Source organism: Lagopus leucura, unplaced genomic scaffold (assembly GCF_019238085.1).
Source record: "Lagopus leucura isolate 7727_CA_CO unplaced genomic scaffold, USGS_WTPT01 Super-Scaffold_100157, whole genome shotgun sequence".
Classification (NCBI taxonomy): domain Eukaryota; kingdom Metazoa; phylum Chordata; class Aves; order Galliformes; family Phasianidae; genus Lagopus; species Lagopus leucura.
The window spans coordinates 9,819,188-9,842,250 of NW_024962334.1; the positions used below are offsets into that span (position 1 = coordinate 9,819,188).

The following is a 23,063-nucleotide window of genomic DNA, read 5'->3' on the forward strand; positions in this document are numbered from 1 at the left end:
AAGGACCCCATGTATGTCTTGAAATATGAAAATCAGTGTATTACTTCTCTTTCATCTTTCTCTTTGCCATCTTGTTTGGGAGATCAAGCTTGTCTGCACTGAACATAGCATGCTTGTGACATTTGCAGCTTGGCATTAAGACAGATTATATCAAAACATTCTGCTCAATTGCTTCATGGGGCTGAGAAGGATTTTCTTCCTTGATTTACAATTAGTCAGATGGGTTTCTTTTGGCTTGATTGTTCAGATATTTTTTTCATGTCTTCAGCCACAGTGGAGAGCAGAATATGAGAAACAGTGCTTTCTGAGAGCCCAGGGAATCTTCTTTCTTAGATGTCTTTCTTGGTCTATGACTGGGAAGAGGTTTTCTTAAATACATAAGATGAAACTCATTTTTATTCATAGAATGGCCTGGGTTGAAGAGGACCACAGTGCTCATCCAGTTCCAACCCCCTGCAATATGCAGGGTCACCAACCAGCAGACCAGGCTGCCCAGAGTCACATCCAGCCTGGCCTTGAATGCCTCCAGAGATGGGGCATCCACAGCCTCCTTGGGCAACCTGTTCCAATGCCTCACCACCCTCTGGGGGAAAAACTTCCTTCTAATATCTAACCTAAGCCTCCCCGTCTCAGTTTAAAACCATTCCCCTTTCCTATCACTATCCACCCTTGTAAACAGCCGTTCCCCCTCCTGTTTATACTCTCCCTTCAAATACTGGAAGGCCGATATGAGGTCTCCCTGGAGCCTTCTCTTCTCCAAGCTAAACAAGCCCAGTTCCCTTAACTTCCCAGTTTCCTGATTGGAGAGGTGCTCCAGCCCTCTGATCATCTTAGTGGTCCTCCTCTGGACCTGCTCCGAGAGCTCTGCACCTTTCTTCTGCCGGGGGGTCCAGCCCAGAGCACAGTTGGCCTTCTGTGCTGCAAGCACACACTGCTGGCTCATGTCCAGCTTCTCATCCACCAGGGCTCCCAAGTCCTTTTCCATAGGACTGCTCTCAAGGAGCTCTTCCCCCGCCTGTATAAATATCTGGGATTACCCCAGCCCAAGTACAACACCTCCACTTATTCTGGGACTGGAAAGGAATCTCCCAGGTTCCTGTCTGAACAGAGGTAGGAGCGAGTTTTGCTCTCTACAAAGCTGATGTTTTTGCCTACTGAGACTATTCGGGCACGCTTTACCTCATCCATCCCTGTGACCTTCTAGATACCCCTCCTGTTCCATGAGAGACACAAATGAGTTTAGTCGCTAGTTCAACTAAAATGACTAAACTTCCTAGTAGAATCTTCTGGCAAGAATTTGTGGTCTCTAAACAAGCGCTTTGTCTACAACGGTTTGTTCTACAGGCTCGTTCTGCAGGCTTGTTCAGAATGGTTCTGTGACTGATGGGGCGGGGGGACCCAAAGACCCACGCCATGGGAAAGGGAAGAAGGGAAAGTGTGAGGGGAATGGGCAGCGGTCTAAGGAGAAACAAACTAATCTATGAAATAAGATATTGGAATGCAGGATAGCACACTATCATACAATGTAATACGATATAATTGGAATTGGAGATAAGAAGTAAAATGAGAGTGTCCGAAAAACTGAAGGCCTTATTCTAAGTTTATTCTAAGAACAGCGAGCAGTCCAAGCTACCTTGGCTTCTGGTCTGTGGTTCTAAAGAGCAGGCTTTCTCCAGAGCAGTTTTCTCCAGTGGGAGAAAACTGAACTCAGACAAAGATTACTGTGAGAAGAGCTTGCTGTCTGGGCAGAGCAAGTGGAAATTGATGAGTTAGAATTATTTCTGATCCTAAGGTACATGCCACCTGTTTGTCAAAGCCTAGTTTCCAAGCATGTTTAGATTACTGAATTTTGAGTTTTTCATGGAATTCTGAATTGTCTGCCTCAAGCCTGGCTTGCAATATAATAGTATAATAGTATAATATCAGTACATTTTTATTGTGTAGCATTCGGAAAAAAGAGAACCTGTCTCAGTTTCTCCAGCTAGAAGTCTGTCAGCCTTTACAGGAAAAGTTCACTATTTTTTGTTAAAAACACTTGCAAAACTGTGTGCAAGTCCCAGGGTGCTAGTAGCTTTTTGCTGCATAGTATTTTTTAAGCCACCAGACCAATATGGAAGATAAATATGTCAGATTCTGTGAGCCAAACTTTCAGCAAGTTCAAATTTGCCTGGCAACAGGTAAATCACTCATATGCATCAGTAGGATTTTACTTTAATGCAGTTAGACATTTGTGTCCCTAAATGGCTACATGTGAATATTTGGCGTGAGGAAATGCCACAGTTCATTACTGTGATCTGTCATAGCCAAAATATTCATGACTCGTGAAATTCTACTTAATTTAATTCATTGCCAGTTAACATAACATTCTAATTGCTTCTTGGGGATGCTGAGAAGCAAACAGAATGAACTCTTAGGGAAAACACCTTTCCTTCCCACTTCCTGGAAATTAACTTCAGTACGGACACATCTGCTGCTCCTTTCATGGTCTCTACTCCCCTTGTTTTCAACACGTTAGCTCTGCTGCTTTGGTGAGGGGAAGTATGGTGCAGGACATAAGGATCAGAGCACAGAGATTTCTGTTTTGTCCTTCGTTGCTCCTGACTGTGTTTAGCTCCCTGCTACCTCTTGCTTATTCATTTTCTCTGCTCTGTCGTGGGCTTACCCACAGGCCACAGTCCCACTGGGGGCATCCCTGCTCCACTGTGGGCATACCTGTGGGCTATGTGCAAGACACGTATTGTTAGGAAACGTGGGGTTTGTTTGTTTGTTTGTATTTGTTTTCTTTTTGTCATGTGATATGCAGGGAGAACATGCAGGCTTAGGAAATAGCAAATTGAATAGAATGTGGTTTGTTTCAAAGAACGTTTTTTGGTAATAAACCTCAGATTTGTTTAAGTTAATATCTTCTCTCCACTGAAGCATTTTAATGTCCTAGTCATGATAAATGCTATAGTATTTTGTTTTTTTTTAACAACACTGTGATAGCACAGTGATGGACATTATTATCAGTAGAGCTTATGTATCTGAAAGACCCACAGTATGTTAATTTAGTGTTACTCCCTTCTGACTCTACAATAAATGATTTTGCAAACATAGCTATTGCAGTAAGACTACACCAGGAGAACTCTCCTACTGTAAATTTGCCTTTCATTGCAATCTGTGGCAAGTGACTTCACTACTTTTTCCATTTGTCTAGCTTTAGACCCAAATAATCCAACTCACATATAGTCCTTTTCTTCTGGATAATGTGAGACTAAGTGGAATTCTCCACTGTTGCACCTAAGAGAAAATACTTTATCAGATGAAAGGGATTACTGAGGGATATGGAGGTCTGTTCATTGACAGATATTGATAAGACATTGTCATCTAATGAAAAATGATTCTGTTTTGGAATCTTAATGTGTTGCTGCATATTAAGTGAGTAAGGGGTTCACTGAGTGCTATTAACCCTTCCTGATTGCAAAGAGAAGCATATTAACTGCGCTTTAGTTTCGTAATGGGGTCTATAGTCTTCACGTGGGGAAATGATGTCTTTCTCCATTTTCATTACACCATGCAGAACTCAAATGTAGCTTTCCATTTAGGTGATAGCTGAGGAATTGTCTGGCAATGACGACTACGTTGAACTTTCATTCAGTGCACGGAAATTGGATGACAAGGTAAGCTGCATGTTATTAACCTTACCAAAAGATGTAAAAGAGTGCCTGCAAATGTAATTTGATGAGATTTTCACCTACAGATATTTTTTGCCTTATATTATTAAACACATCAGAGATTTCAGATCGATGTTCACAATGAAGATTTCCTTAAGTTGTGAAGTAATTAAAAAAAAACCTCAAGGGAATCTAATTAAAACCAAGACAATTTAATTATGCTATAACCAAGACAGTTTAATTACTTAAAATGCCACAGATCAGGAGTGCTTAGAGAAGTGAGCTTTCTATAAGTAGTCAAAAATGATACAGTTGAAGCAAGCGTTTTAAAATAAAGTTAAAAACACAGCTCATCTTTTTCAATAAGAAAACTCTCCACTAACTAAAATATTACTCTTCATTACAAGAAATACCTTTCTGAAAATATGCCACAAGCAGTACAGTCCAGGAAATCCAGGTGAGTGCCTGTAAGGCGCAGTGTCTGTAATTAAACTGTACTAGAAGGCACAGTTATTTGAAGTAGCCTGGAGAATATCTTTTTAATTAATAGGTGTCAAAAGACCATAACTCTTTTTTAGACAATAAGGCTTTTTTAGATAATAATTGAAGACCAGACAATTACTGTTGTACTGGATCACAGTATCCACTATTTCCCTCCTATGTATGAAGCTACTTCCAATTAGAAATATATTGTAGCCCGGCACAAAATTTTGCTATTCTGATACTCTGAGCATGTAGTTGTAAAAATTTGATGTATAGCTTAAGATCAAATCTATCAGAGTGCTTTTGGATACATATATCAGATTTCCGAACTGCAAAAAATAACTCAGGCAAGCAGAGAATGATTAATAGTACTGGAATTTATTCATAACAGGTAAATAACATTACTTTGCTCAGGATCATTAACAATCATAAGTGATCAGAACCCTAATTTTTTTCTCCTTTGAAAGATGAATTACCTCTTCCTTCACAGTTACTGGACTCTTAGTGTTTCTGAATCATATAATTTATTTAGGCACAGATTTAACAACCTTGTCTAAAGATAGCCATCTTTAGACCTGATTTCAAAAGCTGCACACAGGCTTTTACTGTTCCATGTGGTGTCACATCTGCAAAAAGGAAAAGATGTGTACAACATAATAAGACCTCAATTTGCTCGTTGCTTTTCCCCAGATGTATAATGTAATTAAGTGTAAATATTATGATTGCTGTAGGCTATTGTTGATATTCACTAAAAAACTCTGCCAGAATGTGCTTCAAAAGTAGTCCACTGTTTTTGGGCAATGGCTTTAGAGTATGGTTGAAATACTTACAGGGTTAAGTGAAGAAGGATCATTCAGAAATACTGCAAAAGCATGATTGCTTTTGCCATTTTAACATGTTTAGTCAAAGTGGGCTTTACCTACTAAAAAACAATCCTGTATCATCTGCATGACTCTTCATCTATTATTTGAATCAAAACTCCTGTCTTCAGCTGATGAAAATGGCTGAAATCCTCTTACAGTTGAAATGAATCTTTCAATTTGCTCCAGCTACACGTCTCTAAACCTGGCTGAAATTTAGCTGTCTTCGTTTATAAAAAGAGGCTATGACTTTGGATATGGCCCTGAATGAATTCAGATGTCAGTAGATGCAAAGCACTGTTAGTAATCACTAAGATTTGAAATTCTTTAAGTTGCACAATTGCAAAGTTTGAAATCATTTAAATTGGTGAGAAAAGTTGCGTACTCCAAAGTTACATAAATGTCCAAGAAAGACATCAGAGAATGGACAAGAGCCCATTTGGTGAAATCCTAGGCAAGGTATTGCATGCCTGTCCCTGCTCAGGGGTATGAAGACCTGAGCAGGGAGCTCACAGTGCTGCACAAGATCACCTCTGTCACCCCAGGGTTTCCTGCACTGGTGTCTGTGGGGTTGACACAAGACAACATGAATCTTTTGTTCACAAATAAGGAGTAAAGGAAAGTGTGGGAGAAGGTTCTGAATGTGCTTAATGGGTAAAAGTTTCTTCCCATTTCTTACTATTAGTGGTTTCTTGAAGGGACAAGAATGTTTTTCTTCAACTCTTTAAAGGAAAACTCCTCAAAAGACAATCCAGATTGTAGTCCTTGAACAAATGAGGGAAAAAAGTGTGACCAACAGATTTTTGGCAGATTAAAAATTTGCTATCATTTCACAGGCAGTATACATTTGTTTGGTTTTTACTCCCTCTATATAATACTGCAAGAGTTTTAGCTCTTAATTAATTCTTACTCTATTATATGTATAACACATAAAGCCTGGATTTTCCTGAGGAGGTGGCTGAAACATTCAGTATAAAATTATAAAAAGTCACAGTAAGAAGGCTTCCTTTAGTTAACTGCCTTTGCAGAGATAGAGGTTATAGTTTTATTGCAGTACTTGTTTGGAAGGTATAACTGTATTTTCATGCCCAGTCAGCTCAGGTGACATGTCCTTGTTTCAAGAGATCTGCTGAGAACACTTCATAGAGGAACAACAACTTTTGAAAAGGTTCTACTGCATTAATAGCTGTGTCACAATTACCATAACAAGCAGCTACATGTTTATGGCAGCTGTAATAAATTAGGAGCAGTGAAGCAGTCAGACTGCTTTTCCTCTTCTAAGCGAGGCAGTTATCATGGCCTGAGATACTCCAGCAAATCACACGTGTCTGCAAAGTAAAAACTACTGCCACTTTTTATGTATTCCCTTGGTGCTGAAGCACCAAAGAAATTCTTAAAAGCTGTGTCTTGATACTGATGCATTTTCAAAACTAATCAGTGCCTTCTGGATGTTTCAGTGCTTTTCTGGGAGATCTTAACCTGTAAACCTGAGCTTTGAAAAGTGTTTTGCTCTGAAAATGAGCATACCAAAACATCATGCATCAAAATAAGTGCTCAGAAAAAGTAGGTACATTTTTAAAGTACAAGCCATGTATTGATGTTATTACTGTGTGCACATACTGAAGTGACAGTGTGCATTTTACCACCAGCAAATGCATTATATTTATCATATAAGCAGTATTAAAATATCAGAACAACTTTCATTGCCGCTATTTTTCTCAAAGAAGATGCTCTTGTGAGATAAAGCAAAGCTGGTAGATTTAGCACAACAACCAAAATTTATTGAAAATGCTAACTATGCTGTAGCTGAATTTAAAAAAAAAAGTCATAATTCGGCATATCAGCTTTGAGTCGTTACCTGGCACCTTTGATACTGAAGAAGTTTTGGTTTATACCTTGATTCTAGAAGGAAGTAAGCTTTGTTTTTTGCATGGAGGAGGGGTGACGGAAGCTATTGTCAGTAGTGATTTTTTTTTCCTTTAGGTGATATTGCCTTGTTTATTAAAACCAGGTATTAAAAATTGCATTTCTTATGCTGATGTTTTCTGTGTCGGTTTTCATAATATTCAGCTGAGAATGAATATTTTGAGTTTTCTCTCAAAATCCTTTCCTTTTCTGAAGATTCTGCACTGCAGGATTCGTTCTTTGGATACATCACTTTGAGTTGTTTTCCTTTAGATAACGTTTCTCATCAAACTTGTGTTTCATGAAGAATCTGCTAAACGCTAAGCTGTCACTCAGTCTTAAACAATACGCTTATGAATGCGAAGAGGCACATCAGTCTTTTTTAATCCTATGCGTTCTGTATTTTTGGTGTCAGTAGAATTAAACCAGCTGCCTCACTCTCTTCTGTGCAGTAGTAACCTGTCACAGTTTGATCACCAAAGCTCTTCAAAAAACCAAAAGATTTCAAGCTTTGGAATCAGCCCACATGCTAAATCTACATCAGGGCCTCAAGTCAAACTCTGGAAGCACAGAAGTTGTGCAGGGTGTTGTGCTGGTTCTACACACTCTTACATGAAGTGCATTGTTACCATGTAATTGAAACAAATGGGCCAACATATGGCTTTGTTATTTAGAGCTCTGTGTGATGAAATTTAACAAATACACACATAATTACTTTGTGGTAGTTTTTAAACACACAGTTGCCTTTTCTTTTGTAGAAAGTACTCACCGAACAATACTATGAGCACAGCAACATTGATGAGTCTCATTTTGATGGCATGCATGACTCTTGCCCAAGTCTTCATGATTCTTAGAGATTCATCTTCTTCCCCAGACATTGAAGTTCTGATTTCCCTTTTCAAAGCCCTGATTTCTTTCCTTACTTTGCCCTTAGGAAATAGTGACAAAGTTCCAAAAACAAGTTTGACCAAAATGTTGTACCTAGAATTTGGCTAACATTTTATTCAAAGCTGTTCCGAGTTGCTATCTGTCTAGACAAAAATAAGTATGAAGGGCATTTTCTGAGAAGAAAATGGTGGAACAGTGCATATTACATGCATTTTTGTATTTACACTTCTGTAGAAACACCACAAAACCAGAATTCCTCACTTCCCCAGGTTGATGCTGAGGTGTGTTGTTTGGTATGTGGCATGAAGAGAATACTATCTGCATAAAGTTAATCTTGTGGCTCTTTTGAAGAAGAAAATGAAGATGAGAGTCAAAAATGCAGAAAATGGAGTCCATTTGGGCCCGCCTGTTGGATCACAGCACAGTTAATGATATGAATTAGCTGGCTTTTTGCTCCAGCTGTGGAGATCAAATGCCCAGTGACCCTTCTTCAACACAGCCAGCTTGTGCAAAAAAAAAACACAGATATTGTTGAATCATAAGAGGCCATGGCCACCTTCAGGGTATACTACAGAAGACAAATTAATTTAGGATTGTATATGAATGTTTTGACTTACTAGATGATTGCAGGACCAAACAGAGGTGTACAATGGTGCAATGAAAATGCCTATCACAGATACCACTTGATACAGGTACAAATATTTTTTTTTTTTTGCATTTCCTGCTCTGTTTCTCCTCTTTACATGGTTTGAGTTTTCACATTCTGAAGAGGACTTAACTTTTCAAACATTCTCTAATCCATCTTGCCAATATTTGTGTTAACTGATAGCAGCATGACATCCTGCCCTATTAACTTCATTCAGAGAGGGTGTGAAAGTAGCATTACATTCAGTGCCACTATAGAGTATGCTACAGAGGCCACTGCATGGTAAGTCAAAAGACCAAACAGGCTTGGAAGTAGAAAGAAGCATGCTAGATCAATGAAGGAGCTAAAGCTCAGCAATCTGGAGTGGGGGTAAGAAGGCAAAAAAACTGTGAAGTGTGATTTTACCCTTGTGCCTGCCATGCTTCAGTAGCCAAACTGAGAACAACAGCAGTGCCACAGAAGTCCTTGTGGAACAAGCGCAGGAGTGAAATATTGCTGAGGGACACTGGGAGATTTCACTGAAATCACACTGTTGCTGTTTTTTCATTAGCAGTCAGGAAAGCACAGGTGCAGTATGCCTGAAAGTCTAAAAGAAGAAGAATTCTCAAGAGCAACTTGTCCTGTTTTGTTTTAGGATTTTTTCAGCAAATCTGATCCCTTTCTGGAGATTTTCCGGATGAATGATGATGCAACCCAACAACTTGTTCACAGGACTGAGGTGAGGAATAGGGCTGTGTTTCCTTTCCAAGGACATAGGTAGGCCATCATGTAGTATAGTTTATGCTTCTGCTATTAAAAAAAAATTAAAATATTCCAAGCACCCATGTTTAAAAACACTTCTATCTCATGTGCAATTATTGACTAATGGGCATTGACTTCCTCATGTGAGAGTAAGGGAAGATAGTACTGAAGCCAAAGATTCAAGTTTAGTTGAACTGGCAGATACTCTGTTTATAAGTCAGTACTTACAAAGATTGTATTTAGCCCAAACCATGCTACAGACCGAATCAGAATTTCCTATTGATAGTATGTTTCATCAACTCCACCTCTCCTACCTTGCTATGTTGGTTTCTTTATATTTGTTTCTTGTGCCTCAGTGCTTTTATTGCTTCCAGGACAATGACTGGCACTGTCTTTAAAAGAGCTGTGGCAGGTATTTGGGGTTATGAGCCCTGCTTATTATGGATTTCATAAAGTCTTCTACCAAGGAAGATGATGTGTCCATAAGTTGATACTGCCTATCCTGATTGCCCAGGCCTGCATCTCTTCCATGCCTTCCAGTTCAGGAATGTATCCCACAACCTTTCTTCTGTCAGTTGCATCCCTACTTGGTATGGCAGTACTGGGGCAATCTCTGTAGTGTGTGAGGCCCATTTCTCAGTTGTGCTCCTTTTTGGGGCTTTCCAGAGCAGATGTGTCAGAAACTTCAGGTTGCTCCAGGGCAAATATCCTGTGTATGTTGTTCTGCTAACCTCCAGCTGTTCTCTATTTGCTTCTCTTTATAGTGAACACACTGTTTTGAAAATTGTGGCTACTAGCATTCTGTTTAGAAATGTGCAGATGGTAAGGGTTCTCTTATTTCTTTTCACTCTCAGGTTGTGATGAATAACTTAAATCCAGCCTGGAAGACCTTTAAAGTGTCTGTAAATTCTCTGTGCAGCGGAGACCAGGATCGTAGGCTAAAGGTAAGAAGCAGTTCCTACTTTCTGAATTGTTTTACTCATAGAAAACAAGACTTTGTCTGACTTTTTCAATTGAAAATTGCTATTCTGCTCTGCCCTCTGGCAATCAAGATGATCACACGGCTGTTTTATGATTAACACAATCAAATTAAGGATGCAGAGAATTGATAATCCGCTGTAATCAGCAGATTATGCCCTACTGTTCTTAGAGTACCTTGGAGAAATAATGGGACTGTTTTTGCCAATCAGTTGGATAATTTGAACCCAGCACCATTTAACTGGTGAACATATACTCAAGAGAAATTTCAGCCCTGACACCATTTTATCTATTCTTTCCTTGCTTTTCTGGTTGGAGACTCTCTGTAAATGAAACACTTATTAATGTACTCAGTTAACATATCTGAAAAATGGGATGGCCACAGAAAGGCATATGCCATAGTAATGACAGTGCTACCAGAAAGACTGACAGTTGAGAACTCAAAGCTCTATACAGAAAAAAATCTTCTTGTGGATAATTTAGACTAAATCATGTGTGAATCATTTTTTTCTATTCTTCTAACCAGGTTTAAGGTTAATACTAAACTCTAAAAATTAAAAAATGTTTGTAAATGTAACAAGGAGAACTGTCCCCAGTATCTGTTTAGCCTCTTGGACCTGGTGGGAGAACACCAGACACAAAAATACCATTGCTGTTGGTCACACTGAGGTTTCTAACAAAACTGACCCTTCTCTCTGCAAACTTTTCTTCTTACAACACTACATTTGTATAAACGTTCAGAAATGATGCTGTCATTTTCACTTATTGCATACCATAGGATGTGCTGTGCTGATAGAAAAAAAAATAACAATTAAATGCATGGTCTCCTCATGTTGCAGTGCATTCCATGAATGCATGGAAAAGATTAAAAAATACTCCTATGAGTGCCTAAATTTATATTGGCTACACTGATTGTGATTTATGACGATACAAACACAATGCTTGTATGTATACATTTGTATAGCAGGGGATGCACAAGGAAGACACAGAAATGAATAATACCTTTATGTATTTGTTGGTGTCCTTTGTGGCAGTTGTCATGAGTTCTTTGCCAAGGACAAGAGAAGCACAAAAGTGTGAGGAAGTCTGAGGGAACAGGAGATGTAACAAGGAAAAATAAAAAATGGAGTAGTTGTAGTGTGGGATTCTTAGAAGGCCAGAGCAAAGTGTTTGTGATGGGTGCATCTGAGATGCTGGAAGGACGTTCAGTACCTCAGGTAGTACAGGGAAGCATATGCAGCAGATCTTTCTGTTACTGTCTTAGTTGGTAAATGGTCAAACCATTTGTATTTGGCATGCTCAGCGGGGTTGGAGCAGAGCTGCAGAAGATGAGATGGAGGCTGTTCTTTTCCCCACATCTCATTCTTTATTATAAACTGCAAGCAAAATTAACAGTATTGGCTAAAGAGGATTTCTAACACAAACGAAGAAGTGTGCAGGAGTTATTTATTGTAGCATCTGTAGTATGACAGTAATGTGAGATGTCAGGATAATGACTTTATCTTGGGAGGCTGCAATTTTCTAAATTAATGGGATAGAATAAATATCTACAAGCTACTGCCTGAGACGCAGAAAACAAGCAAATTGTTCTGTGTTGTATAATCAATGTAGTTCTCGGGGGCGATGCGGGTGTGGGAAGCAGCTATCCTCTAGATGTAGTAACGTGACTGATATGAGGGATTTAAAGGAGAATCGACTGTGAGTACCACTGGCATCTTTGAGGACTGGGTTGTTACTTCCTGGCATAAGGGAAGCACTGGAGAAAGCAGTGTGGCTGCTTGTTTGGACGCTGAGTTCCCTTCATAACTTTGGTAGGGCTGGGAGCTGAGCTACTGCTTTTGAACAGAATGAACTCTGAAAGACTTGGAAAGGCTGAGCAACTCTTTGATCTACTAGAGAAGGGCAAGCCACTGGTAGAAGCAGCTTATGCATAAAGTATCCTAAATTGGAACAAGTAACATCCATTAGTAGTGTGACGGTAAGGGTTTGGAACAGGAGATAGAGTGTATTTCTGTCATTCAAAGAGGTTTGTGAATATGTGGCCTTTAAATCACTTAGATGGGAAATTCTAGGAGGAGGCGCAAATGAAATGTGATGCCTAGAATGTCATGGCAATAATAAGTCCATAAGGATAGAGAGATGTGATTTAGAGGTAGAAATGTGCTTTAATATCTTTGAGATTGAGGTGAGAAGGTATTATAAAGGATAAGATTTCAGCTTGGACAGGAAAGATGGGTCTGGAAATAAAGGGGGAGATCTTTGAGCCGTGAGTAGAGAGACAGCAGTTGAATTTGTTTGCAGATGATACTGTCAAAAGATAGGGTGAAGAGAAATGAGAGTAGTCCTTTACAACTGCCAGTAGAGAAGACAGGGGAAAGTGAATGAGGGGAATGGATAAGGTGAAAATTAAACCAAGTTGGATCTTATGAATTTATTGACAGTTTTCAAAATAGTCTGATTCTGCAGGATGTATGTTGGTTGTTTTTTTTTTGTTTGTTTGTTTTTTGTTAGTTGGTGTTTTGATTTGAGTATGTAAGTGTTCACAGGCCGTGATTTAGATGTCTGAATGTTTGCCTAAGGCTACAGCTCACATTTTCACAGGAAAGTTAAAACTAGTAGGCTTTGCACCAGATTCTGTTATGCAGAAGTACTTTACAATTAATTCTGGCTGTAAGATAATAATCAAGCTTGAAGCTTATTTCAAATTCAGGCCACTATACCTTGTGGTAGGTGTAAGATAAGGCTGCTATGGTAAAGCAGACTCCAAAATAACTTGGGTTTGACAGATAGCATATAGCACTTGTCAGATGACGATTCTGTTTGCTTCCTATGCAGACCATAACTTAGAAATTTGATGGCAGCAAGGACAAAAGAGTGTAAATAATGAGAATTGGAGAGGAGAAATGTCTGTGATGAGTTTAGTGCTGTATGAATGTTTGTGTTTTGATTTACACTGACAGAGCATTACAATCTTTGCATTACCGTATTTGTGAAGATTTGACTTCACATGTTGTGCTTCACTGCATAAAGTATATAGCATATGTTACTTGTAAATGTTACAAGAATTCCCTCTGCCATAATTAACATTTGTGTATTCCAGCTGCTGTGCTGAGCTTCGGCTTCTAGCAAGGATTGCCTGCTCATGGTGAGCAGTACTTACACGAGGCTGGATAATCATGAACCCATACCTACAGTTTCCTCTGGGCATACTCTGGGAGGCATAATCTAAGTTAAGGCTTTAGGAGGCAACAGAAACTCTAGCTGTTTGTGGGAATTCTGCAAACAGAAGTAGCCTTCTCAAACAACAGATAGGTTACACTGCCCACTGCCCTTGACTCTCCAGTGTCCAACATGCATGCTGTTTGCAGCTCAAAACTTTGCCTTTCATTTCTGCTACTGAAATTGCATGGGTACTGAGCTTAGTGGTTGGATTCACGTCATAAGGAGTTTGGATTAACATTGCAAAAACACACTGTAGCAAGTCAGTTTAACTTACAGAAGTTTGCCCTTTGTTAGAGATGTGCCTAAAACAGCCTTTATACTGTCTGGGCATTTGAAACTTCCATATTTAAAATGTCTGTTTAGAAAGATAAGATGTGCAAGGTCACAAAAATCAAAGCAACTGATAATTAGGGTCTCTGTCAAAAGTCTTTTGCCATCATCTTCTGCAGAGTCTGTTAATTTGGATTCCCTATGGGCTGTTTAAAAAAAAAAAAAAAAGAAAAAAGTAATTTTGCTTTATGTAACTGTAATGAAGAGAGCAGTTATTTTTTTATTCCCCTCAGGATGCCTTCTAAAACTTTATTGCAATTATTGCTGCTCTAGGTTTTATTATGAAAAAGCTATATTAGATTTATGAACCTACTGAGCTTTTCTTCCCAGACATTGAAACCATCCGAGAAGTCCAGTCACACTTCAGTGCCAATCATAACTTCCTTTAATGCTAACAGTGCAGACAATTCATGTATGCACTGAGGTAAAAAATAATAATAATAGTAAACTTTGATCCAAAAGTAGTGCATTGCCTTTCTAATATGTTAAGAGATTTAATTCACATTGATAATTACTGACAAATCAGAATGAGGGCTATAATCCTTCTGGGAGCAGTTTTTATCCTGCTCTGTGATGCTGAAGGACTCTAAACTGTGGAATCTGGCATTCTGATTTGGTTTCAGCATGTGAGATATGTGGCTATCAAAGACTTATTTGAAATCCAGAGTTGCATTTTGAATATATCCTGATAGGGATCATCTACAGTCATCCATTCTAATCTAAGTTCCTCTTGTTCTAATGGAGTCCTGGTGATATTATCTGAAAAATAATCACTTTTTTTTGTAGGTATTATACATTTTAATAATTGAGGAATAAACACCTGACAAGATGCTGTTGGGGCACAGACCATGCTGTGCAAATGGCATAGAGTAAGAATATTTGCTTTCAGAGAACCTCACCGAAAGACATTCTGCTCATAAAAAAAAATGAATTAGGAAAAGAGACACAGAACAGGAAGAAAATGATTGCTACAGGTAAAGTAATCAATGAAACTACAAAGGAAGAGAAGCACATGCCATAGTTCTATGGAAAATCCTATCCATCTTCCATCTACATAGGGAAACTTTTCAGAAGAAGAGCATTAATTACATATTTTTCTACCTTTCAAAAATACGCATACTGCAACTCCATTGCTGTTGTTAATTTTTTTATTGTTTTATTCCTCCCTAGCCTAGACTACAGGCTATGGTCCTGATCCTACTGACATGTATGCGTGTGATTAGTGGGACCCATACTGCTGTGGGTACCTGGGCTGTCTCTTACATCACATCATAAGGCCTCCATGTATAGGAATGGTTCTCTGCAGCATGAAGCCAGGGATGTTACTTTATGGGAAGATTTGGTGCTCTTGAATAACAGTGGGGAGGTTGCCTGATTCGTACACTCCTAGTGAGGTTAAAGCTTGGTTCAGCCTTTCCTTCTGTATTCCCTCTTACCTCATCTTGACTTCTTGGCTTTGTCTGTGGGATGTGATGGAGGAGGTACATATTAGCACACAGATTGTTTGGTTTTCTGGTGAAGGGTCTATCTGCAGGTGCTTTCTTCTAGTGTGAGATGCATTCAGGTGTTGAAAGCTCATGTGATTGATTTTCAATTCACTTAAGTACTAAGACCTTTATAAATAACAATATACTGGCCTTTCTGATGTGAGTTATATAATGTGATCCTTACTTATAATATTCATAGAAGAATCTTCACAGTCTGAAATAAAGATTTTGATGTTATACTGGATGGAAATAGGCAATGACTTAATTTTCATTTTAACCTCTTCCCTGGATCTGCTATGGGTGGGAGATTGGGTGTTTCCCAAATAGTTGTAACCACATTTCTTTCCGATTTAAGTGTGGAATCTTTCATGCTAGCTGGTGGGTCGTTAGAGAAAAAGTTTATTAAGGGCCTGTGAGTGCATTGACTACTTTATTCCGAGTTAAGGAAAAGCAAATAGCAGTGGTTATTTTGATATTCTCTGAGTTATTACTGCAGTGTTCTCTAGATCAATAAGCTCTGCGTGACCTTTAAGACTTGACTACAGCTGTGCTTATATGGGTATATTATAAACTGTAATCCTTCACTAAGCCCTCAGTATCTGTGAAAGCCAGTGGTGGAGGCAACTGAGCAGAACCTGTGCAGAAGGCCAAATAAAGCTTAAGAGACGAGCATTAAGTAACATGTTCAAACAAATCCATTAGTGCTTTTATTGTTTCACGGTTTAGCTGTCAAAAAATGTTTGACATGCTAATGTAGAAAGATAGTTTATGGTCAACAGCAGTGATTTGTGCAGGATTCTGTAAAGCTCGTGGCACAAAGGACAATTCAAGCACTATCAAATGATGATTAGAAAAGCATGAACTGAAGGATTTCACGCTGCTCCGTAAAAGAATACTCGTTTGTTTTCGCTGTTTTCTTTTTGATTTTAATTCCATGTAGAAAGCAACTGGCATCAAGAACCAATTACAGCTTAGTCTAGGCTTGCTGTTTATTTACTTGATTGGGTGATTTCAGTCATACCTGATTAACTACTTAGTTCTGCATTTTCCCCTTCAGTTTACTCACAAATTTAATGCCAGTGGAGCCAATCATTCCCTCCTTGCTTACCATAGTGTCACTGAAGAGACATTTGCATATGAAGTCTTTCTTGTGGAAATTAATTAAACAACAAGAGAGGGGGACTCAATCTTTACGTGTCTTTAACAGGGTTCTAAATATGTCTTTAAAATACTTTTTCAGTAAGTCACTTTTTTTCATTAGATCCCAGCATTCTCCTGGAATCTTTAGAATAATTGCCTCGCCCTTGGAGGGTGCGGATATCTCCATAATAATCTGAGTAGTATTTACTAGTCCTTTTAGGGATGTTATCATCTTGTGATTGTCCACGAGAGCTATAAAACTGACTGTGCAGCTGATAATTTCAGATAATAAACATTTATTCTTGGTGGTCAAAGCAAACGCACAGGAACTTGGGCTTAATATTGGGGTGTGGTGTGTATTTAATACAGGTTCATGTAAAGTAACAGGCATCTGGTAGAAGCGAATGGAAGTGCATGTACATACTGCTTAACTAAGGAGTTCTAAAACAGTCTTCTGAGAGGATGATCCATTATTTTGAAGGTTTTTGTAAAACAAAAATAAATGACACACTGTAAAAGATGGCCTCTGTAAGACTGCCATTAGACACACTTTTTCAGTAAATCACTCATCAGAATACTACAATTCTTCAGTGTTTCTCTTGCTTTTTCTCATTCTCTTCCTGGCTCCCCCTGTGTGCCTGTGGTTGCAGAACCACTACACTGTTCATTAAAAACTCAAAGTGTTCGGTGATTTTGGGGACTTTTCTGCAGCTGCTCACCCTGTTTTCTCAGTTTGGGTTAATTTGTAATTTACCAATTAGTGTATAGTACAAATGCTTCCTAAATTTATTAATTGCAGCAGTGTTTGGCACATTGATTTATCTCTCTGAGCACACTGAGGACTGATCCAGTCAATCTGCAGAAAGTTTTCATAGGTGGGGTACGAAATTTAAGGTCATCCTTAAAAAAGTCCTGGTGTGTATGACCTCAGCTCCCAGATTCCTCTCTCCCTCTCCACTTTCCCTGGCTGTATTCAAGATAAATTTGTTGCAGATAGTGGGGGAAAAAAAATACCATATTGCAGGGAAGATTGAGGACTGTGAAGTGAACTGAAGAAATGAGCTTGATCCAGTTTTTGTTGGAGTCAAGAGAACTCATTTTAAAGACTTTGATAGGATTTAATTTGTTCTCTTTTGTTGTAACTGCTGGATGTATAGCAAATTAATTGTCAGATTAATTAATCTAGATTTGGGTTAATTGATGTCTGTAAAGTGCTTTGAAGATGAAAAAGCAATCTAAATGGCAAATATTGGCACAACAAGGGATGCAAGTGAATTGCATAAGGGGGGGGGAATCATCAGTGGTATAAAAGAAAAAAGTGGTACTCAGATCTCTGAGGGCTTGGGCTGCTGAGAAAGATGGTGGTAGAAGAGCAGAGAAGCAAAGGAGAGAAGACCTGCACTGCTCCTCTGGGTAAATCTGACAGACTTGACACCAGAATTGACTGTGCAAGAAGAGGTTTCTATTTCCCATCCTTTGCCACAGCTCCCAGTTCGATGAGCCCTGAGGCAAGACAGAAGAGACTTCACCTTGGCAGCACAAAGAGTGTTCAGTATGTGAAACAGGAACAAAGAGAGGGCAAGAAACAAGGAAAAAATATGTATGAGTTTCTTCCTCTGAAAAGAAATGTCCATGAGGTGATTCTTTTTTCTTTTTCTTCCAAATAATTTATACATTATATATATTGTACTTTATTATACATTATATATATTGTACTTTATACATTTGTGTTTACTTTTTGTTTACTTTGTGAACTTTCTTCCGGCTGCATACTGCTGTTGTTGTTCTATCCAAGGCAAACAAATACAGCCATCATCAGCCTTGCTATGAATGCTCACAATATGATAAATGTTTTAAAACGATCTGATCTCTCTCTCTCTCTCATCTCTTGAGCTGTCTTTGAAAGTGAACGTTAATCCCCTGGAATGCAACAGAGAGAGGCTCCCATACGTGCTGCTGGATGTAGACCCAGACAGAGGTGTCTGCCTCCTTTGCAGGGCAATAGCAGCTGAAATAGGAAATCCCATCCCTGGGACAATTTAAAAGGAGACAAAGCAAAGTGCTATAATGAGCATCAGTTCCATGTTGGAGGGTGGGACATAGGAGGTGCTGTTGAATTCAGTGACCTCTGTATTCTTCTCAGATTTCAAATCGCTCTGTTGATAAGGCACTGAGCGCCATATCAGTGTTAGCTGCAGAGCTGCTTACTGCACAAGTTTGGGAACAAGAGCTACCGTTTTGAATTAAAATAATAAAATGAAGCTCTTCTTTCACTGAAACAGGACTTAGGCTTGGCTGTAACCCTGTAAAGCAGTTGAATGCTGTAGTGAGAGAATCTCCATAATATGGAGACTATGTTCAAGAAAATCTATGAATCTCACGCTTTTGTGTCTACAGAACATTTTCCCATGTCACCTACAGTATATAATTAAATTAAAAATGAGAAAAAATGAAAGTGGAACTATTTTTTCATATTCTTTTTTTCATTTCTTTCCGTTTTGATAGGAAAAAAATAATGAATTTCCAGACAATCTCATTTCAGACTCATAAAGTAGCAAAGCAGCACAGGCTGCTGACACAAAACCAAATTGTAAGGACCCTTGGTTTCTTTTCAGGTATCTTTTTTACTGCATAAATTAAAAATTGCACATTTAAGATTGATTTTCTTGTTAGTAAACTATGTAATAAATGTATTTCTGGCTATGAGCAATATATTTGCACAACTTAAATAGTTTACCTTAAAATTCTACTCGTATGTAGAATATAATTTATATGCTAACATACTGCCACACACACACACACACAAAAGAAAAAAAAAAAGAAAAAAAAAAAAAGGTTGCACTTTACAGATAATAAAATATGTTTATTTTAAATAGGAATATTCTCAGGGAACATGGCAGAGTCAACTTCAAGACAAAATGATTTAATTGTTAAAAAAATACAGCAGGTATCTTCATTGATTTAATTACAAATTGATGCTTGTGATACTCTGGGCAGTGTTAGGGCAGAAACAGCTGTTAAGTGTGCCTAAACTTTAATATTTTAGATGGTGTCTCAGTATACAGGAGTTACATGAACAGTGGGAACTTTATGTCACACTAAACATATATATTTAAGCCTTCTGTACACAGTGATCTCTGCCACCATATATTCTGATAAAACAATTTACAGATCTGCTTTTTCCCTTTGCCAAAAACACTCCTTCCCAGCTAGGTGACTATATTCAATTTGTAAAGTCTACATAGTTGTATGTAAACCTTACATAATGCATAGAGCTTGGCTGTGTAATGAAAATGCTTTATATACTCTACCAGAACTAAATTAAACATTTTCATCTTGTCTGTTAGAGCTCAAAATGACTTTAAAAACGCTCCATAGCCATGTTCTGCAGGACTCCCCAGAGGAAGCACTTAGCTGGCCGTGGTCCTCCATTTGGTAACACTAGAGGAACTCAGGCTCTTGGTATCAGAAATGCCAACATCTCTGTGGGCGGTTTTTGCTTCTGTATTAGCACTGCTAAAACATACCAGGGAAATTTTGCTGTAGTACTTTGTCACCTCTAGAGCTGAGGTTTAGGCAGGGTTCAGTGAAAGATTATTGCAGGGTGGCTGTTAACACTGTGTATCAGCCACTCTCTCCAGTTTTTGGAGTAAAACGGGACTGATGGGAGAACAGTAAAATTAAGATGGATGTATCTTGTCCTTGCTTTATATAGTCTTTTCCTATATAATGTCTAGCATCCAACAGAAAGATGATATTGGTGCTGTGCAGTTTTAATATCTTCTTATGGTGAATGCTGTTGTACCACTGAACTTGTACCTTTCAAGGTGAAATTTAAGTGCTGATGATAGTCTGAAAGAGTACTAGGTGACTAGAGATTAATCCTTTGAGAAACCGCTTATTCATAGCAGCGGTATGTCATGGTGAATGATTCCTTCTCCTCAGATACAACTTCGTGAAATGCTAAAAGGCAAACAGGTAGTTTGGACCTTAAGTGTGCCCAGTTTGCTGTGCATAAACATGTAGATAAGCCAGCATAGTCGTGATATTCTGTGACACCTGCAGTACTGCATAGGAAATTCTGCTGGATACCTCCAAGCGCTTGTCCTCATCCCAACTACACGTGCACAGCCTTCTCCTGCACTTGTTTCTTCTTTACATCAGCTCACTCATTTTTCGAGAAAATGCTACCATCAACAGAATCCCTGTTCAGTATCAGCTCTTGCTGGATTTTAATGAATCCATTTCTAGTTATCTGAAAATCTGATGACTAGATGTCTGGAAAAGCAGGCTTTATTATAACAGACTAATTTAAAAGTAGGCTACTGACATTAGGCAGTCACAATTCACCATAAAAACCATAGAAAACAGTGTTTCAGGTTCTGCTCTTCAAAATAGTGAATGTGGTACTTTGCTAGAATTTTGCCAAAAAACAGACCTTTAACTCATGACCAGATTGGAGTAAAAAAATTTGCCTGTTGTCATATTTCAGGGGCATTTTGTCTGTAATACTACAAATGACCATTTGTGAATTAAAGGGATATCCCAGGGAAAAGGAATAATGCTGCAGAACTGTGTAACTGTGGTAAATATTAATAAACTAGTTGTGTAGTGCTGAAAGTTACCACTTAAACATTTCACAGTATTGATGCTAAGAAAGTAAGTTAGTAGGATGCAAACAGATAAGCTGAGAATGGTTCCTGTTGGGAAGGTGTCTTTTTGGGTGAAGTCTCTCCCAGCATCCAGCCATAGGGGAGTTCACCTTGTAATTGTCATGAGAGCTGTGGGAAAACTGTACACCTGCTTAGTTTATTTCAAGGATGAGATTATTCTACTGCAGTTGGGCCCTTCTTCCATCACTCCTTTCCTGTGAGTCACGAGTGGCCCAGCATGGTATCTCTGACGCTTGGCCAGGCTGGCTGCAGTGAGGGAAGCAGAAGCCTTGGCCTGGCTCTGGCTGTTCCCCATGCCAGGATGAATATGGAAAATTCATGCAGCTCTGGAGAATCCATTTACCAGCCCTGGACAGTAGAGATAAAGCAGAGTGGATGGTCAGAGTGGAGCAGAAGATGCCACGCGCAGTTAAGATTCATATTCTGATAGTGTCATCCCCCTGTGGGCATTTGAAACTGTGATTTTACTGCAGTGTTACTTTATTTCCTATCCCTGAGACCATGTCTTGTGCTGTACAGAAGTGGTGCTGGAGTGTGAGATAATGATGTGCTTCATCAGGATGCAGTTTGTGCTTCTCCACACAGACTTATGAATATGGAAAACTTGCACAAAATAATTAAAAATCACTAACTCGTACTTTTAATCATCTCATACACATTTTAAAATCTAGAACTGTGATTTTTAGTAGCCTAAATTTGTTTGTTCACAGCACTTGAACCCTTAATCTCCTTAAGAGCTTTAAATCCTCAACATTACATAGCTTTAAGGTGACCTGCAAAAGCAAAATACAGAATCCTGATAATGTAATGTTCTTTGAATGCTCTCCTAGGTTGACTCGCGTCTATTTTCCTGGCTGTTCAGAGCTTTAAGCATGTACTTGTAAAGTTGTTGACATTTGAGTTCTCTCCTTTGATCTTTAATGATACAGGAATAAGGGGCTAATCTACCCTTCAGCCAATATGCAGCTCCTTGTGCTGATTTCTTCGGCTGTTAATTTCCTGCCTTCATACAGAAAGCAGCGCATCATTCTGATCTCCACTGTGTAACTCATTGTGGTGGGAACAGCAGCAGGCTTGCTATCATCAAGTCATAGATCAATTGTAGGATAGATACTGAGATAAGCTGAAGAGGTAAAAGGTGAAGTTTGGGGAAAATAAACCAAAGGAAGATACTCCTTTCTCAGTCGTGTATAGACAAGCTCTTCTTTTAAGGCAAGAGGGTGGGGTTTTCTTTATAACCATGTATTTTCACCACACTGTATTACACTATAGCAGTCTTCATCATAAAAGGCATACATAGGTTTGCCTGTGGTACATATATACACATTTGTATATGTGTATACAATATTTGTCTTTCAGTGACTGTGGCATTTGCAGAGGCTGGTCTGACAATCAGTTGTGCTTGTGACGTGTTAGATGTAGCATGTGTTTCCCCCAACTGCAGGTGCAGATTGCAGTGAACTTTCACAGTGCTACAGATTCCAGTGAATTCTGCAAAACGCAGGTGTATTTTTAGTACAGAAAGCTTTGCCTACTTATTTGTTTGCCAGATCTGAGAGAAATGAAATGATAAATTTTTAGTAAGCATTATTTCGTTAATGGCTGCTAAGAAAAAAAAAAACGAGTATTCTCTGACCTCCTTCCTTCACCTTCCATATTTCTCTTTCTGTCACTTCATACTGCTTATGGGATATCCACTGTTCCAGTATCTCAGTGCAAGTCTCACTGCTTGGAAACATCCAGATTTATCAGTCGTTTTTCAGAAACGATTTCCTGTATCTTTAAGGATACACAAAATTCCAAGTGATGCAGGGTCTTTTTGTGATGGAAGTTGTATACTTCCATCTGATGCACTGTAAAGAGACATATCTGTGCAAGTCTGCAGCTGAGCCCTGCAGTAGCAATTCCACAAGAGGACTCAGAGAATGACCTATTTATGCCAACACTATGCTGAAGGAGGGCCTCAGGACAGCAGTGCGTTTGCACTTTTTCAGCTATACCTCTGCTCATTCTATCTTATGGTTAACATCTCCCAAAGGCAACATAAATATGTGGCT

At 38.8% G+C, this 23,063-nt stretch overlaps 1 protein-coding gene across 2 annotated transcripts in view; it reads left to right on the forward strand.

The window, feature by feature from the left end:
- CPNE4 (copine 4) overlaps positions 1-23,063 on the forward strand; it is a 214,328-nt gene that overhangs the window by 118,618 nt on the left and 72,647 nt on the right. For both annotated transcript variants that reach the window (XM_042888597.1, XM_042888598.1), the window contains exons 5-7: positions 3,585-3,659; positions 9,070-9,153; positions 10,031-10,120. In XM_042888597.1, coding sequence (XP_042744531.1) covers positions 3,585-3,659; positions 9,070-9,153; positions 10,031-10,120 — 249 coding nt within the window. The remainder of the gene's footprint in view (positions 1-3,584; positions 3,660-9,069; positions 9,154-10,030; positions 10,121-23,063) is intronic.